General features: G+C 34.7%; 1 protein-coding gene across 3 annotated transcripts in view; it reads right to left on the bottom strand.

Annotated features, from left to right (window-relative positions):
• Positions 1–20,845, bottom strand: part of LOC149797882 (endonuclease V-like) — a 42,517-nt gene that overhangs the window by 2,562 nt on the left and 19,110 nt on the right. For all 3 annotated transcript variants that reach the window (XM_089962908.1, XM_089962907.1, XM_089962909.1), the window contains exons 6-8: positions 16,414–16,526; positions 11,659–11,727; positions 5,537–5,665 (exon numbers count right to left, since the gene is read on the bottom strand). In XM_089962908.1, coding sequence (XP_089819034.1) covers positions 5,537–5,665; positions 11,659–11,727; positions 16,414–16,526 — 311 coding nt within the window. The remainder of the gene's footprint in view (positions 1–5,536; positions 5,666–11,658; positions 11,728–16,413; positions 16,527–20,845) is intronic.

Genomic DNA, 20,845 nt, shown 5'->3' with positions numbered 1-20,845 from the left:
TGGTTAGGATTTTTTAAATGTTTTGTTGTGTCTGTGACAAACATCGTGAAAGGCTAAACAATATTGATCAGTTAGGCTATCTGTCTGGTTAATTTTTTATACAGGGCAATATCTCTTGTCTCTGTCAATGGTTCATAATCAGACTCAGGGTGGGAATAAAACTGTTGAATGTGATTGTCTCTTGAGACAAGTGCAGTGTAGAAACCACTTGTCTCACAATGACTTGACCTGGCCTATGATACAATTATGATTATGTATACTAATATTTCATAAATGGTATTGTGTGAAACCAGTCCTGAAAGACCACAGCTATCTGAGACAACCTGTCTTGAGAGACCAGATTGTCAATGCACAGATTTATTGATTATACAGCATTTGGAGCTGTGATGAGAAACTACCTGTCCTTGAGAAGTGGTGGTCTTTCAAGACAGGTGTTAATAGATATACATGTATTGGTTTTGAATGTACTTGACAACTGGCAGTGATCTGGGAAGAAAAAACTACAGTATAAATATTGAAGACATCTTTAGCTATAACTCAAGCACCTCCTTTTTAAGGGATGCTAAAAGCTTGTTTCTCCTTGAGCCTCCTAGAAGTCAGGGTGTACTTTGCTATCAAATCCATGTTTAATGACTTGTCATCAGCCTGTCAGTGTTGCACTTTGGAAAATGAAATGAGCCAAACTGGATGGACAGATAATTATATAGATACTATATTATTTATGTGGAGACTAAGCTTGGGATCTGTAAGTGACACTGTGAAGATAGGGTCTGTGAAATCTCATTAATGGATCACTGCAATCAAACAGATGATAACTGTGTGATGGGTAATTTAAGAAAGCACCCCCAGTTTCCTGAATATAGGACTCTACTTCACACCAAACAAGTATCAGATTCACAGCTCAATCAAAGGGTTGTCAACTGGGAAAACAAAGTGGGTGCTGCCTGCACATGCTATGGGTTTATCACCTGACTTGGACTAACAGATAACTTAGGAAAGATCTCTGGCTTTTGAAAATGGCAAATACAAACCAAAATGTTTAATGTATCAACACAAAATAGTGTTTTGTTATGTATTAAGCAATGACAGATGTGGATAATACAAGCAAATGTGTAACAAATGACAATCAATGCACTATCCAAAAGGACAGACTAACTTTTGATGATTAAAATGCACAGAAGTCAAACAAATTTTAAAATGTTGGGTACATCACATAACTTAGCTTCTCCCCTCATTCTGAGTACAAAAATCATGGTGCACATAATACACAACTAAGGCTGCAGTGAAATTATCACAGGTGAGATGATAAGTTTATGTATTTCTGATGTTGCCAGAACAAGGTTTTATATGGAAACTAAGTCATGTCTGCCATGATGCAGAGTAATCGGATGATGATTTAGTTGCCAAGGATTTACCATATGTTTCCATTTTCATGCCAAAGATCAACAGTTTAATTCATAGTGAAGATGTCCTATTTAATATCTGACTTATTAAAACCTCCCCCAAGTTGTAGTGTTCTTCACATCTTCATGAAATGAAGAAATGTGTAACAAGTTCCAAGTATTATTAGCCTCAACCTGGCTGAAGGATCTGTGATTTTGCAACACATGCAAATGGTCAACATCATAACCAAACTGCAGTTGCTAAGTAAGACATGCAAGAGGCATTTCGGTACATTACACCCATGTATGTATGCACGTAATATCAGAAAGAATAAAAAATCTCATATGACAGCTGTAACTGTTTTCTTTCAAATTGTATGATGATAAAAGTTGGTGTTATATGATGCAGTAAGCTTATATAATAACTTCCCTTAATATAATAACTTCCCCATATATAATAACTTCCCTTAATATAATAACTTCCCTTAAAATCAATGTCCATCTTTTGGGTCATTTTTCCAGAATAAACGTACAAAAAGAAATGGCCCTTATCTGAATTTTGAAAGCATCATGGGTTACAATGCTTCGTATGGATGCACATGACAAGTTTCCAGGCTGGTGCACTTCACCATGAGAATGCCTGGCAAGTCCCACTTAAAAATATTTGAGGGTCTTACTATACAACACTGATCTAGACAATTGCTATAATCAACAAGCTTGTGTTCATTACATGAGTCATTATTGAGACCAACAATTTTACTCAGTATCATAATGATTATACTAAAACAAGAGGCCCAATTGGGTCTGAGATCACTCACCTGGCTGAAATCTACCTAATAGCCAAAAATAGACTCACCCCAAAAAATGATGGACATTTGTTTGATCTTTTGTAGAAAACCTGCATCAATCATGTGTTGTGTTCATGGAGAAAAGAAAACCTAGTTCTGAAATTTGTTATCACCATTACATTTTACTTGTTTTCAATTTCAAAGCACTGACATAGGGATCTTTGTACGATTTGGTTAAAACAGCTTCAGTTATTGGATAGTCTGTGTGATTTGATTTAAACCAGTTTCAGTTATTACACAATATCCATGTGACTTATGTAAACTAGTTTCACTTGTTGGACAGCCTAACATGGGATCTATTATTAAATAATATTTTGGTGAACCAGAAATGTGCATTCTATTGAAGCACAGTAAACATCCTAAAGCATTAATGATGATAAAAACTTAACACTTGACTCAAAGAAAGAATAACAAAGCAAAATCTGAATGGTGGGGAATTCCTTTGCTTTGTTTTTGTATATTTTTTAAAACTGATTATAACTATAAAAAAAGCCATTGTATGTAAATATGATTTTGCTGGGCAAATTATGTTGCTAGGCATGTGAAATTTAATTCTACTTGTTCAATGGGTAAGTAGGACAAAATAAAATATTTTCAGGCCCTCCACATATTAAATGCCTTCTGTAAATAAAGCAAATTTGAATATGGAAAAAGAAGAAACTCTTCAATCATGATGAAATAACTTTGTGTGGCTACCAATCATCCAGATCTTCAGTAAACAACTCATTTTAGTTGAATGCAACACAATAGCAATCAGAAATATGTAATAACTGTGTTTCAAATGTATGCATATTCTTGGTTGCAAATGATGTTCAAGAGAAATGGGCCAGAGAGATGTCTGAAACTAGCCGGGCCACAAACTCAGTAAATACATAAGCACAAATGAACTGAGTAGTATGAAAGTAAGGCAGAGATGGCATGAATTTTCAAAATATCCTTTTTATCTTTTCTCAAGATAAGCAAGAATTACAAACAATAAATTTCTTCAAAAACTATCCTGACTTTCTATATTCTTCCAAGCTAATCAAGATAGATCTACATCAAGCAACCACTGTTGTACTGAGTTACACTAAAGTAATAATACATCAGCATGCAGCAACCACTGTTGCACTGAGTAACACTAGAATAATATATCAACATCAAACACTGTTGTACTGAGTAACACTAGAATAATGATACATCAAGATCAAGCAACCACTGTTGTACTGAGTAACACTAGAATAATTCATCAACATCAAACACTATTGTACTGAGTAACACTTGTATTAAAAAAAAACATCAAGCAACCACTGTTGTACTGAGTTACACTAAAATACATATCAACATCAGGCAACCACTGTTGTACTGAATAACACTAAAATAATAATCAACATCAACCACTGTTGTACTGAATAACACTAAAATAATACATCAACATCAACCACTGCTGTACTCAGTAACACTAGAATAATACATTAACAACAACCACTGATGTACTGAGTAACACTAGAATAATACATTAACAACAACCACTGATGTACTGAGTAACACTAGAATAATACATTAACAATAACCACTGATGTACTGAGTAACACTAGAATAATACATCAACAACAGCCACTGTTGTACTGAGTAACACTAGAATAATACATCAGCATCAACCACTGTTGTACTAAGTAACACTAGAATAATACATTAACATCAACCTCTGATGTACTGAGTAACACTAGAATAATACATCAACAACAACCACTGTTGTACTAAGTAACACTAGAATAATACATCAACAACAACCACTGTTGTACTGAGTAACACTAGAATAATACATTAACATCAACCACTGATGTACTGAGTAACACTAGAATAATACATCAACAACAACCACTGTTGTACTGAGTAACACTAGAATAATACATTAACATCAACCACTGATGTACTGAGTAACACTATAATAATACATCAACATCAACCACTATTGTACTCAGTAACACTAAAATAATACATCAACATCAAACACTATTGTACTGAGTAACACTTGTATTAAAAAAAAAACATCAAGCAACCACTGTTGTACTGAGTTACACTAAAATACATATCAACATCAGGCAACCACTGTTGTACTGAATAACACTAAAATAATAATCAACATCAACCACTGTTGTACTGAATAACACTAAAATAATACATCAACATCAACCACTGCTGTACTCAGTAACACTAGAATAATACATTAACAACAACCACTGATGTACTGAGTAACACTAGAATAATACATTAACAACAACCACTGATGTACTGAGTAACACTAGAATAATACATTAACAACAACCACTGATGTACTGAGTAACACTAGAATAATACATCAACAACAGCCACTGTTGTACTGAGTAACACTAGAATAATACATCAGCATCAACCACTGTTGTACTAAGTAGCACTAGAATAATACATTAACATCAACCTCTGATGTACTGAGTAACACTAGAATAATACATCAACAACAACCACTGTTGTACTAAGTAACACTAGAATAATACATCAACAACAACCACTGTTGTACTGAGTAACACTAGAATAATACATTAACATCAACCACTGATGTACTGAGTAACACTAGAATAATACATCAACAACAACCACTGTTGTACTGAGTAACACTAGAATAATACATTAACATCAACCACTGATGTACTGAGTAACACTATAATAATACATCAACATCAACCACTATTGTACTCAGTAACACTAAAATAATACATCAGCATCAACCACTGTTGTACTAAGTAACACTGGAATAATAGATCAACTTATTTTGACCTTGAAACTAACTTGTACACTTTAAAAAGTTTTTGGCAAGTAACATGGAATTTCTATCACCTGTCACCATGATGTAAGATTAATTTGTTTTCAGTGTTCATTCTTTTCCAACAACATAATATAGAACCATTTATGTCTTAGTAGTGGTTTAAATATGCACTTTTAAATAATAATTAAATGAAAACAACTGATCCATTCAATCGCCCATCAAACCTGCATGTTATAGGTAATGTAACTAAAACCAATATAATTTTATTTTATGAGAGAAATTAGACTCATGAAAAGAAATTAAGTAGCTCCCAAATGTCTTTAAAAACAATAAACAGCACGGGATTTGTAAGTGAAGTCAATTTCATATGCAACTTAAATTATATTTGTACGACCTTATCTGATATGTGACAGATTATTATTTCTGCCAGTAATGCAAAGGCATGTTGAACCTTGGCGGCAAACACTGATTTCTATGGCAGGTAAATGCAACTGGAATTCAAGCCTATCTGTAATACCAACCCATCTGATTGGTTCTGGTACTCTGTGTTGACAACATCTGTGCACAAGTTTCACAGCTGACTCCAGAGAAATTTTATGTCCAGGAGAAACGTACACAGGATTCTTTGTGCTGTCACAGCTCCTTAGGGCCTTCAGAAATAAAACAATATAGGTTTGGTTTGTGTTTAAACAGCAAACATGCAACACTGCAGGTAAACAACCCTATTAAGTACAAAATAGTATTAAAAAGAAAGAAAACAAACAAATCTGGACAAAAACAAATCAAATGAGGTCATCAAAAAATATATAAACATACATCACATCGCATCTGCCTTGGCCATTTGTTTCTATCTAACAATACACCAAAAACAATTCACTTCAAACAGTGCTAAATTATCTAATAGTAAAATATATAAAAAATTCATGAATGAACAAATATACAAATTTTCGAGAGCCATACCATAATCATGTCATATCCAAAATTTGTGGTATAACAAAGCATGCTACAGCTGGGTTTCACTGTAACAATGTTTTCATGATGGCCACTGTGGTGACCATGTTGGAAATCTGATCCACACCATTTTGATTTAGGATCATCTAGATATCATAAGGTCTTGTAGTGAAAACCCATGTTGATGTGACCATCCATTCTGGAGGAGTCATGATTAAAGAATTTCCAAATGGCCATTGTGATGGATGGCTATATTGGATGCCCAAGTGGCCCCATTTTAATTTTGGACCAACTAGATCATGGGATGAATACATGTCTACAGTTTTATGGCCATCCTCCAAATAGTTTGAAAGCAGTGATAATAAATTTCTTGTAAGTTCTCCTGGACTCTGATGAGTAGAGTTAAACCTCTTTTAAAATGACATGGTGTGATGTGCTAATGAGCAATCAAAGACAGACCAGTGTCATACCACTAATACTGTACTTTCAGATTAGATAAATTACTCCAAGTCATCTGTGTGCATTCATTTAAAATGCAAACAAATTGTCCACATAATTTACTTTTAACATAAATTAATAACACAGGTCTAGCAAAACTGTGAAACTGCTGTTGGAGATTTGTTCTGTTGGTAAATTCTACAGACCCAACACCACCACCACTGCCATTTTGTCTTTTAAAATTAACCCTGATATATATATATATATTTTGTCTGTTATTCGAGTTTCTAAGTCATTACATAGCAGCTGCGATGGAATTACTAATCTTATACCTAAAATCAGACATAATTCTTCTCTTCAGATGTGGTCAAAATGAAGAAGTCATCTTCAATCAACCAGATGTACCTGAGCCAACTGGCAATGTACATGTTCAATCTGATGTACATAGGTATACTGACACTGTACAGCTTCAATCAATCAATCAGATGTACATGAGCCAACTGAATATGTACATATTCAATCCAATGTACATAGGCATACTGACACTGTACAGCTTCAATCAATCAGATGTACATGGGCCAACTGACACTCTACAGCTTCAATCAAACAAATGTACTTGGGCTAAATGACATTCTACAGCTTCAATCAAACAAATGTACTTGGGCCAAAATGACATTCTACAGTTTCAATCAAACAAATGTACATGGGCCAACTGACACTCTACAGCTTCAATCAAACAAATGTACTTGAGCCAACTGACACTCTACAGCTTCAATCAAACAAATATACTTGGGCCAAATGACATTCTACAGCTTCAATCAAACAAATGTACATGGGCCAACTGACACTCTACAGCTTCAATCAAACAAATGTACTTGAGCCAACTGACACTCTACAGCTTCAATCAAACAAATGTACTTGGGCTAAATGACATTCTACAGCTTCAATCAAACAAATGTACTTGGGCCAAATGACATTCTACAGCTTCAATCAAACAAATGTACTTGCACCAAATGACACTCTACAGCTTCAATCAAACAGATGTACTTGAGCCAACTGACACTCTACAGCTTCAATCAATCAGATGTACATGGGCCAACTGACACTATATAACTTCAAACAAATGTACTTGAGCCAACTGACACTCTACAGCTTCAATCAAACAAATGTACTTGAGCCAACTGACACTCAACAGCTTCAATCAAACAAATGTACTTGAGCCAACTGACACTCTACAGCTTCAATCAAGAAAATGTACTTGAGCCAACTGACACTCTACAGCTTCAATCAAACAAATGTACATGGGCCAACTGACACTCTACAACTTCAATCAAACAAATGTACTTGAGCCAACTGACACTCTACAGCTTCAATCAATCAAATGTACATGGGCCAAATGACATTCTACAGCTTCAATCAAACAGATGTACTTGGGCCAAATGACACTCTACAGCTAGAACAGGCTACATATCATGTAGCTAGATTCTGACTTTGGAACAGAACCATTATAGATGTAATTGTGGAGGGTTTGCTTTTGCAACCAAACCTGCTAATTGTTTTGCTGTGCATTAGGTAAAATGCTGAAGTTAACAACCTATATTATACATTTCAATAAGGATTATTTCACCACTTAACCATTCTTCTGTCCTTTTCAAAATTAACCAACTGTTTGCTGAGAATCCCTCCTTCTCCAAGAAAGAGAATGGAGCACTCCCAAGCTTTGTGAAGCAGGGAACTATATAGTCACCTGGGTGAAGGTTACACTATATTGTTTACAAAAGCCCAGAGGAATTTTCACACCTGGTGCAATTTAATCTATGTATAAGGTCAATACCCATAAAAGAGTACCAGTCAGAACTATTATGTGTCAATATCCATACACAAGTACCAGTCAAAATATTTTCTTTGGCAAAACCTATTTATATACCAGTTTGAATAAGTTTTTGTCAATATCATTTATGAGTACCAGTTACAATAAGTTTTTGTCAATATCCATTTATGAGTACCAGTTAGAACAATTATTTGTCAATATCCATACATGAGTGCCAGTTATAACAATTATTTGTCAATATTCATATATGAGTACTGGTTAGAAAAATATCTGGCCAATACCCATATATGAGTACGGGTTAGAAAAATGTTTTGTCAATATCCATATATGAGTACTGGTTAGAAAAATATCTGACCATTACCCATATATGAGTACTGGTTAGAAAACTGTTTTGTCAATATCCATATATGAGTACTGGTTAGAACAATATTTGGCCAATACCCATATAAGAGTATGGGTTAGAAAAATGTTTTGCCAATACCCTTTTATAAGTACTGGTTAGAAAAAAGTTTTGCCAATACCCTTTTATAAGTACTGGTTAGAAAAAAGTTTTGCCAGTACCCATATATGAGTACCATTTAGAAAAATGTTTTGTCAATATCCATATGAGTACCAGTTAGAAAAATATTTGGCCAATACCCATATATGAGTACGGGTTAGAAAAATGTTTTGCCAATACCCATATATGAGTACTGGTTAGAAAAATGTTTTGTCATTAACCCTATATGAGTACCAGTAGGAAAAATGTTTTGCCAATACCCATATAAGAGTACTGGTTAGAAAAATGTTTTGCCAATACCTGTATATGAGTGCTGGTTAGAAAAATGTCTTGCCAATACCCATATTTGAAAACCGGTTAGAAAAATGTTTTGTCAATATCCATATGAGTACCAGTTAGAAAAATATTTGGCCAATACCCATATATGAGTACGGGTTAGAAAAATGTTTTGCCAATACCCATATATGAATACCGTTTGGAAAAATTATTTATCAGGTATGAATATGAACTTCTCGACTGAAACTTACAATGTCCAACTCGGGCATTTTACAGTCGGTCAAAACATCAGTCCAATACACCCTCATACATCAAGGCAGCCTGGTCAATAACTTTCATATTGTGTGGACTATTTGGCATCTTTTCATAACACTTCAGGCATTTTACCTCTTTTTTTAATATTTCTGTGTGTGCATGCATATGTTCCTTCAATTTGTGACAAGAAATGGAAAACAGAGGTTAGGCTAGATATCCAATTTTTGTTTGCCTGTGTGTATGTTACTACTATATATAATATTATGTAAGCAAGGCAATGAATTAGATTCCTAATATTGCTAAACGAATTAATTATTTAGGTTATTCAGGGTTCCTGCAGCTTTAAAAAATGCAATTCCACGATTTTTCCTAAACTTTTCCAAGACCTCTGCAGCAATTTGAAGATAACCTAACATATAAACTTGACAGAAACATCACATTTTCATCATTATACTTCATACAACAAACAGTACAACAAAGGTATGTTTGTTAAGCTGCTGCTTTTAATGGATGCAAACACCAGGCATGGTGCTGCTTTTAATGGATGCAAACACCAGGCATGGTGCTGATTACATGCTAGTACCCAGACAAAGAAAAAAAGAAAGAAAACATATGCCAGAACATATCAGCTTGTATTTCTAAGCTTTTTTTGGTATAAATTTGAAACTTGGATTTCAATCTAGAATCTAGATCAACTCCATGTATGACATAAGGGAACATATTCTAACAAATCTATTAGTGAAATCAAGTAGGTCGGTAAAACATTTGCATCAGGAAACAAAAATGCAACAGGATAACATTAAATAAACCAATAAGCTTTCCAAAACTTTGAAAGACTTGTGAAAATTTCAAAACTCTGCAAGGTCAGCTAAATGCCTTTCTGTAATTTATAAACTTTTCCAGGATTTCCATACTTATTTCACTGTTAAATAATAATAATAATAATAATAATAATAATAATAATAATAAAAATAATAATAATAAAATAATAATAATAATAATAACAACAACAACAACAATAATAATAAACCTTTATCCAGAAGCATTTCATTCTCTTTTCCTTGTTCTTCTTATCATCATCACCACTACAGACCTGCCAACCCTGACGAAACAATCTCAGTAAGGCAGTTGATTTGTTCCACAAGTTTGACCAGTTTTCAGATAGGTGTAACGAAATACCATAAACTGCTCCGGTAAAGCTGGAAAATGTATCGAAAAGTTCAGTATTCAAATCATGCAGCAATGGTAAACATTATGTTCAACTGAGAGGTTTGAAAACTACACGTAGACCTTATTTACGACTCGTATAGTTGCACAAACTTCAGTTCCGAAGCCTATGCAGCTCAATGGCTTGTTGCTCTCAGCTCAGCATAATTCTTGGGATTTTTTTCCATTTCACTTGACAGCAATCATTTCTCACACCTTGACACAGACTCAAATTGACATATGATGTCGAATAAACATAATTGTGTCCCATACTACTTTTATTCACAAGAATCTGAATATTATTTTTTCTTCTTCTGTGCTGATTATAAGCACTTTCTATGAGACTTATTTTCCTTTTTGTCTTCAACATGTATCACTTGTTGGATGCCATTTAAAAATAAAATTCTATGATCAACAGTTTGATTATGCAGATGCTTCGCATGAAAAAATGTGCAGTTCAAAGCATCTGAAGTACTGCTGTAAAGTTGGTCTCGTTCACTGACTAACTATATTAATTCTAATATGAAACCCGGATCCCGGATCCAGTTCAAACTCGGATGAACCAATTATCCAGATCTTTTGGCAGCAATCATTTTTCCATAGTTTTTATTCCATAAATCTGTATTTTAATGGTCGTTTTTGTAAGACTTATGGCAAAATCAAAAGGTTGGCAGATCTACCACTACCACCACCACCATTTTCTTCATCATCCTCATAAAAGTTGCTGAAATAGTTTAACACTTTCTGTCAAATTTGCAAACTTTTTATAATGAAAAATTTTTAGGCCTACAAACTTTTATACCTAAAAATGCCAATTATGCATGCCCATCATAAAAGACATGTTGTTCCAATGCATAGCAAATTTGCTAACATGTGCATCAATCTGTGCATTTGCAGATATATGTACACCATATGCAAATGGTTTTCATGCGAATTGTTGACTATCTGTTTGCCAGCCACAGTTTGCACCACAACTCTCTGTACCGTCATCATCAACAACAAAGCATAAGTTACCACCATCACAACCATCATCATCTTCCGCTTCTTCTTTGTAATGCTATTAATATTTGTCAGTTGTATATTGTACCTCTGGGAAATAATTTTGGGGAATGAAGTTCAGTTCATATGAAATAATCACATTTTTGTGCAGAATTTTCTTCAAATACTTTTATTTTTTCTTTACTTACCATTCCAAGAACCCTACCAGAACTTCCCTGCAATGGAAAAGTGTCACCACCTTTTTTCAAATTCTTAATCTGAAAAGAAATAGATGAAATGAAACTTGTTACTGAATTCTAAATAATAGGACATGATAAGACAATGAAGTACATCCTACTGGGAAATGTAAAAAAATGTTGTACTGGTCCAAAATAGGGATTTTCATGAAATTTGCACAATAATCTGGAATTTTCCTTCAGATTCTACAAGGGGCCCTGAGTGGCTGAGTGGTCTAAAGCGCTCACCGTTACGGATCACTGCCATCTCACCTCTGTCTGCGTCGGTTCGAGTCTCGGATTCGGCTAATGTGGTTATGTGAGAAAGCTTGCCAGTAGCTTCTCGTGGGTCAGTGGTTCTTTCCGGGGGTTTCCGGGTTCTTCCTCCACTATTAATACTGGCCGCCATGTATAGCCTATCTTGTGCTGAAAAATGGCATTAAACCCTACAACAACAACAACATCAACAAAAATCAGATTCTACATAAAATTATGGACAAGTGACACAATTTGTAAGTTGGTCAGGAACATTTCCAACTTGTTCCATGTTGCCAGACAAAGCATTTTCCTTCAGAGATTAGTACAAAAGATTCTTGAGTTAAGATTATTACTGCAAATTATTAACTTTTTTAATGCAAAAAATTACTGTATACCTGATAAAGAAGTCTACCATGTTTAATAACAAATGCACAATATCATTCAAAATGAAGACATTTTCCCATACCCATTCTATAAAAATTATGGGCAAGTGACACAACTTTTTACTTGTCCAGGAAAAGTTCAACATGTCCAATGCTGTCTGTCAAGGCATTTCTCTTAAGAAGCCAAATAACAGACTCTAGAGTTGTGATTATTATTGCAGAAGTTATTAACCTTTCTTGTTTAATGACATATATTGACACAATGATTACTGGCAATGAACACTCAAGATTGTGGGTTATTTTTATTTCATACATATGCAACATTCCAATAAGCATACATATGCAACATTCCAACAAGCCTGACATACAACTATCACAAATAATTCAAACAATGCACACATTTGTTTCCAGTGCTTGGTAACATGTAGGACCTGAATACACACTTGGTTATTATTAATTCCTTACATAAATATAAATTTTAAGATGTGAAATCAAATGATAAATTTCAAGTTCAATTCTTTTCAACTCCATGTTCAATAACAGTAACATAAATATGGTTTTTAAAAAAACTGACTTATGTGCAACATACAGTTAAATGCTGACCTGACTACAATAGTACAGTTATGCACAGGCAGAAATATTGACCTGACTACAATAGATGTTTTGGTGACACAAGTAGCTTAATAGGTTGATGTCTTCCAATCAAAAATCTCCTGTTACATAGAAAATTTCTGTAGAAAACTTATACTACCAAGATTGCATAACAATTGTCTCTTTGCCAATAGCAACGTTTCAATTTGGGACATGGTTTCCATCCAATCAGACACTAGAAAAGTAAGGCTGAATAATGTTTATTGATCAAATTTTAAATCCAACGTACAGTATGTACTTACTTGAAAATGTATACAAGACATGATTTCCCTAAACACTTTGAAAACAAACATTCGAAACTTAAATGACAATTTTAATGATTTCTAAGTTTAAATCAATCATACATTCATGAGCAGGGATCGTCCTGGGCTTTGCCAATGTTGCAAGTTCCATTTTCTTTCCCTTATTGGTAACAAAATTCACCATTCGGCAATTATTTTTGGCAACAGTCTTTGTGGTTGTTTAATTTGTACATACAATAATGGATTTGGAGTGGAGAAATTCAAAGGGACAACGAAAGGAAGCCACAAACAGGGCTACAAAATGCACTGGAAACTATCTGTTACATAAACAAGTCCTTTGTTCGTATTGACAAACTCATCTTAACAGTGCACTGTTACATCATAATCCGCTTATGTTGACCTCTGGCTTGGTTACTGTTTGCTGTGATAAACTCAATCATGCTACCGGTCTATACCTACAATCAACCAACCTCTGAAGACGCTAACAGAAATAGCTACAATTAATTGAACAGCTAATCCTTCTGTTTTTAAAAATAAAATATACCAACAAAACAGTTTTGCTGAAACTTCAGAGAAAACTGATTGCCTTTGAAGTACAGATTGCTGTGTATAAATACAAAGCAAATGGAAAGAATCTCAATCACAATTATATACTTGTTGTTGTTGTTGTTGTTGTGGGGTTTAACGCCATTTTTCAGCACACGATAGGCTATGCATGGCGGCCAGTATTAATGGTGGAGGAAGAACCTGGCAAAACCCCAGGAAGAACCACCGACCCACAAGAAGCTACTGGCAAGCTTTCTCACATACCCACATTAGCCGAATCCTAGACTCAAACCCACGCAGACAGAGGTGAGATGGCAGTGATCTGTAACGGACAACACTTTAGACCACTATGCCACTCGGGGCCCCGTCAATTATATACTGCTGACAGTGCAACATTATCATGGGTAAATGTAAGTTAGACGTTGCACATGTTCATCAACTCATCCTAACAGTAAGTTACAAAATTAAAAAAAATTAACAGCATTTGGATTTAGTGCAAATTCATCAGACAACACACTGAGCCTGATGTTAAACCTGGCAGTCAACCTCAGTTATCATGAATAGAAACTGCCTTTTCTACAGCGAGTGAAAGCACTTGCAACTGATTGACAAATAAACCATGCCCTTTTTTGTTATATCTAAATATCCCTAAAATTGGTGTGAATTTATGCTTATATATATGGTACATTAATGCCAGGTTTTGACTCGTGTAAGTTTCATTGGTGGGAATGGAGATCATATTTTGCTTGTTGAGAAAAATTCTACAGCATTCAGTGATCATTCTTGGGATTTAGGAAGCAATTCACAACAAGCAAAGTACGTGAAGCGCAGCGAAAATAAATTTCTGAACTCATGGTTGATGGAGATGTACTTTGTGAAGCTAGCCATAAAAGGGGGGGGGGGCATTTAACTACTGAATGCATGAAATTGACGGTCACATTATACATCACTTATCTTACATTGCAAAGTACGATCATAGGTTTTTATAATTAACATGTCATTAACTAAAGTTCCTTACAAAACTATTGTTTGGAAAATAATATACACAATATAGATCTGATTACTATCCGATGTTTCTATTTAAAAAAATGAGATACTGTAGATGTCAGGAAAGTAGATATTTTACATTTGATAATGCATTTTTTCAGGTGACAACAGTCCTATACACTAACGGTGATTCAGGATGCAAAGACCATGGAAGTAGAGAAGATCACTACTATTAGTAAAAGTAAAAATGCCATTATCAGTGCCATGAGGAACACTTTCTTTGCTGCGTACTACCACCAGAATAGTTCCAAAGCTGCACCAGTTGTGTATCACACAGGTATTGAGAATATTATATTATGGCTTGTTAACTGTAATATTCTATGGATTTATATGTCAGTAACATGGGGAAAAACATGTGTAGAACCTTAAAATATTTATTGTGATGTTAGATCTGTAGTACACTGTGATTGCTGCATTAATACCAACTTCTTGCTAATTATATATATATATATATATTTCCATTTCAGGGCACCACCCAACTCTCAGACCTTAAAGTAGATAAGCACACATCATAAGCATTCAACAAGTGGGCAGCCCTAAAATTGTGATGGATCATCATGTGACATTTTAACATTTTAATAGTGCAAAACAGTCATGTCATGATTTAATTTGTAATATTATAGCTGTATTGCTTGTTGTTAATAAAGTAAAACTACCACATCTTTTGCAATTTGCATTGCCTATTACATTAATAGACAAAATGCCTATTACATCAACAGACTTGGAAAAATATTCACTACTTGTTCTGGTGACATTTGTTGAAAATTGGTGACAAAATATTGAGGTTGGCAATTTTTTTTGCAACAACTTTTTAAAAGCCAGGACCATCCCTGCATGAGGTATCTCAAGTTCATCAATGTATTTGTTGTTTTTGTGGGCTTAATGCCATGTTTTCACCACATGATTGGCTAGACTAGAGGCCAGTAAAACTGGTGTAGGAAAAACATGGGGAAGCTCTGGGAAGAACTGTCGGCCCATGGAAGTTACTTGCAAGCATTCTCACATACATATATTCACTGTGCATGAGACTTGAACACACATGGATGTGAGACTGCAGTGATTGGTAAAAGCTAGTGCCTTAGACTACTCAGCCACCTGGGGCCCCTCCACAAACAGTTATTGTTGTTGTAGGGTTTAATGCCATTTTTCAGCACAAGATAGGCTATACATGGCGGCCAGTATTAATAGTGGAGAAAGAACCCAGGAAAACACCGGAAAGAACCACCAACCCACGAGAAGCTACTGGCAGGCTTTCTCACATACCCACATTGGCCGAATCCAAGAATCGAACCAACGCATACAGAGGTGAGATGGCAGTGATCCGTAACAGAGAGCGCTTTAGACCACTCGGCCACTTACGGCCCCCTCCACATGATGTAATATTGGTACTTGTCAAAATAAACAATCACCATTTGCCTTGCATTTATGACATCTAGTGACTGCATTGAGTAAGAATATTACTGATGACTTAGTCTCTGCAGAGAGAAATACGGATTATAATTATCCTAAATTGATATAAAACATGATTTTCTGTTTAATAATGGTGAATAATTATAAACTCCGTAATTTTAAATCTTTTAAATATGTTTGGAAAAAAATACCTTTGCATGATGTCTGTCATCTTTCTCTAGTCCATCAACTTGAAATAATTTTTTGGCTACACCAATACATGGTATGTCTGACAAAACACCAAGATGACATGCTAAACCAAATTCTGAAAAGGAAAGAAAACACATCCAGATTATATTTCCATGAAAACTGTTCAACACATAATCCAAGTTTTTAACAAGAAATTTTGATTGTTTTGCTTAGTGCCATTATTGCTTACAGAGAAATAAAACTCGAAGCCTTTTCCAAATAGGTTATCTCCCTTCGCCTGTTGACAGCTGCACAATAAAGTTTTGCCTTGCTAATCAAACTTACTAAGTAGTCCTACAATGTTATCACATGTTATTTATGTTTTAGTGCTACATCTTGCTACCCAAATGATGGCCTTGTATAGCGTGCTCTGATGTTGTTGACATCGGAATGAGTAGTCAAAGTTTTAGGAATATCTCACACACTTGGCAACCCATATGAACACTCTTCCACAAATTGATATGTAATTAATATACTTACTGTGCTGTTTTTATCCTGGTGGAATCAATATCTGACACTAGCAAACAGACACATTTTCATATTCCAGGGACATACATTTGAATTTGCTGAAATGTGATGGTAGTCGAGGTATGTTGAAGTATATTCAAGTAGGTTGATGTGGGGGAATTGTTTCTTGAACGAAATGAAACGTCACTTACAGTTCCAATAGGCATATATATTTTCATTCATTTTGTTAATGAATAATATTTCAACTTAACCCTTTACCTCATAAAGCATAGTGACAAAGTGCAGCACGCTATAAATAGAACACCTGTTACTTAGTTGACCACATACGCATAGCCTGCCTGTGAACTATTAAGCAATGTAGTGTATGTTATGTTTAACAGCAATTTTAACCATTTTACATTTTTGGTACACATCTATTATATGTGGAAAAATTTAAAAGTAAAGTCTGATTGTTATAGCTGTGTAATTATTTTTCACGGAAGAATTTTTTATGTGCTTTAAAATCTTGAGAAAACTCATTCACCGTCATGTCAGTGAGGCCACATGACCAACCATAGCTACCATTTCCCATACTCAAAATTTACACGTTTTTCATCTGCGTCTACATTACTAAGTCATCTGAATTTGATATTTATAAAAACTAATTGCTGCCTATATCAATATCAGAGCCTTTACCTAAGTTATTGAATCTTTCATAGTTGTGATTCTAATCATGAAAACTTCATAAGTACTGAATGAAACCCTGCCTGTGAACTGTTAAGCAATGCAGTGTATGTTACGTTTAACAGCAATTTTAACTATTTTACATTTTTGGTACACATCTATTATATGTGGAAAATATTAAGAATAAAGTCCGATTGTTATAGCTGTGTAATTATTTTTCACGGAAGAATTTGTTATGTGCTTTAAAATCTTGAGAGAACTCGTTCACCGTCATGTCAGTGAGGCCACGTGACTAACCGTAGCTGCCATTTCCCATACTCGAAATTTACATGTTTTTCGTCTGCGTCTACATCACTAAGTCATCTAAATTTGATAATTTATAAAAACTAATTGCTGCCTACATCAATATCAGAGCCTTTACCTAAGTTATTGAATCTTTCATAGTTGTGATTCTAATCATGAAAACTTTGTAAGTACTGAATGAAATCCGCGACCGCCATTTTGGAGAGTGGAGATTACAACCCAATTACTTTAAATAGCAGATATTGACCAATGCATAAACAGTGACCAGATGATCTGAGGTAATTGTCATTCGCAGAAATGAATGTAGTATCTAATAGGTGGGTTTTCCCCCAAAGGTGGCACTATGAAAACCAGCTCAAAATATTCAATAAATATGAACTTTCACAACTCAGAAACTTGATTTGATTGTATTTATGTTTCAAAGGAAGAAATTTATTTATGGACCTGTTACAGGTTTGGTTAATCAGAAGATAAAAATCATCATGCAAAATGAAATAGGCCCAGATTAAAGCTTGTAGGATAATTATTGATTTTGCACTGTGCTTTGTAGAAAAACTATAATCTTAAGATAACCAGAATCTCAAAGAAATTTTAATCCTATTGTAAAGTCAAACAGACAGAACATATTTCCTTGGTACCCCATTTATTTAAAGACTCGCTAAAAGTACCTGATGGTCCAGCAATCACATTTGTATACTATTTATGCCTGTAAAGTATAGTCCATCACTCATTATTCATTTACTACTTATGTTTGTACTCTATGGTCCATCACTCTTCATTCATTTACTACCCATACTCATGTCCTATGGTCCAGCACTCTAAATTTATATACTGCCTATGCTTGTAATCTATGGTCCATCACTCTTTATTTACTACTTATGTTTGTACTCTATGGTCCATCACTCTTCATTCATTTACTACCCATACTTGTGTCCTATGATCCAGCACTCTAAATTCATTTACTATATGGTTCATCACTCTTTATTAATTTACTGGGGGCCCAGTGTGGCCGAGTGGTCTAAAGCGCTCTCCGTTACGGATCACTGCCATCTCACTTCTGTCTACATGGGTTTGAGTCTCGGATTCGGCTAATGTGGTTATGTGAGAAAGCTTGCCAGTAGCTTCTCAAGGGATGGTGGTTCTTTCCGGGGATTTCCCGGGTTCTTCCTCCACCATTAATACTGGCCACCATGTATAGCCTATCGTGTGCTGAAAAATGGCGTTAAACCCTACAACAACAACAAAAACATATTCATTTACTACTTATAATTGTACTCTATGGTCTAGCACCCACATTTTTATACTGCCTATGTTTGTAATCTATGGTCCATCACTTCTTTATGTTACTACTTATGCTTGTACTCTATGGCCCATGACTCTTCACTTACTATTTATGCTTGTACTCCATGGTCAATCACTCTTATTTACTACTTATGCATGTACTCTGTGGTCTATCACTCTTTATTTACTACTTATGCATGTACTCTGTGGTCTATCACTCTTTATTTACTACTTATGCATGTACTCTATGGTCCATCACTCTAAATTCATATACTATTTATGCTTGTACAAGTCTTGTGCTCAGCCAATGTAGGTATGTGACAAAAGTTGCCAGTAGCTTCCCATGGGTAGGTGGTTCTCACTGGGGTTTGCCTTGTTCTCCCTCAATCAATTATACTGGCCACCATGTATAGCCAATACTGTGCTCAGAAATGGCATTAAACATCAAAACAACAACAGGAACATTTATGCTAGTACTCTATGGTCCATAACACTTTATTCATTTACTACATACATATGCATATACTCTATTGTCTATCACTCAATTCATACTGTACTTATCCTTGTACATTACTGGTCCAGCACTCAATTCATATACTACTTATAATAATAATAATAATAATGAGGACTTTGTATAGCGCCTAATCTTTAGAAGCTCTAAGCGCTTACAACATTAGACAACACCTATAAGATAAAAAACATATAATAATATTATTACAAAAACAAACACCATGAAATTAGAAAAACATTAAAAAATAAAAACATGCTGAGAATATTTCAGGTAGGAAACATTATTAGGTCTTTAAGTTTGTTCTTGCAGTCGAAATAAGTGAGTTTTGAGAGCCCTCTTGAATGTGATCACTGTGTCTTTGTGTTCAAGTTCAGTGGGCAATTCATTCCACGTTGCTGAGCCCTGGAATGCAAAAGAACGCTGTCCATATGACTTTGTTTTATACTACTTATCCTTGTAAATCTCTGGTCTAGCACTCTCAATTCATATACTACTTATCCTTGTAAATCTCTGGTCTAGCACTCTCACTTCATATACTACTTATCTTTGTAAATCTCTGGTCTAGCACTCTCAATTCATATACTACTTATCTTTGTAAATCTCTGGTCTAGCACTCTCAATTCATATACTACTTATGCTTGTACATCTATGGTCCAGCACTCTCAATTCATAAACTACTTATGCTACAATTTCTTTTCAAAGTAACATTTAAAATAATACATTCATAAATTTCTTGGTATCCAAAGGCACCTCTATGCCGCTCAGTTTGGTTGTACCACATTCATTTCAAATATCTTGAAGGTTTCAAGATTTGTGCTCCAGAAATGAAAATGTTTACTGACAGACAGAAAGACTGACATAGCAATATATGTGTCACATGCCAGTTTTTGAACTAGGTTCTAGAGTTCTTTAGCAAGGTTTCTGACAATTATTGAACAAGATTCTAGGTAATAAGAACCATATAAACACAGTTTTCACATTAAGAACATTGTTATTGTGTGTTGTCCAAGGACAAACCAGACCTACACCAAATACATTTAGGATCCACTAGATATCATAAAAGTCCTTTAGTGAGACTCCTTTGTCTATTTGACTAGTTGTTCCAGATAAGAAGCTATAACTGGACCTTTAAGAAGGCTACCATGGATGCCCTTCTGGAGATCTGTTCA

The sequence above is a fragment of the Sinohyriopsis cumingii genome, chromosome 6 (assembly GCF_028554795.1).
Source record: "Sinohyriopsis cumingii isolate HCF-2022 chromosome 6, ASM2855479v2, whole genome shotgun sequence".
NCBI classification, from domain to species: domain Eukaryota; kingdom Metazoa; phylum Mollusca; class Bivalvia; order Unionida; family Unionidae; genus Sinohyriopsis; species Sinohyriopsis cumingii.
This window is presented reverse-complemented; position numbering and strand designations above follow the sequence as displayed.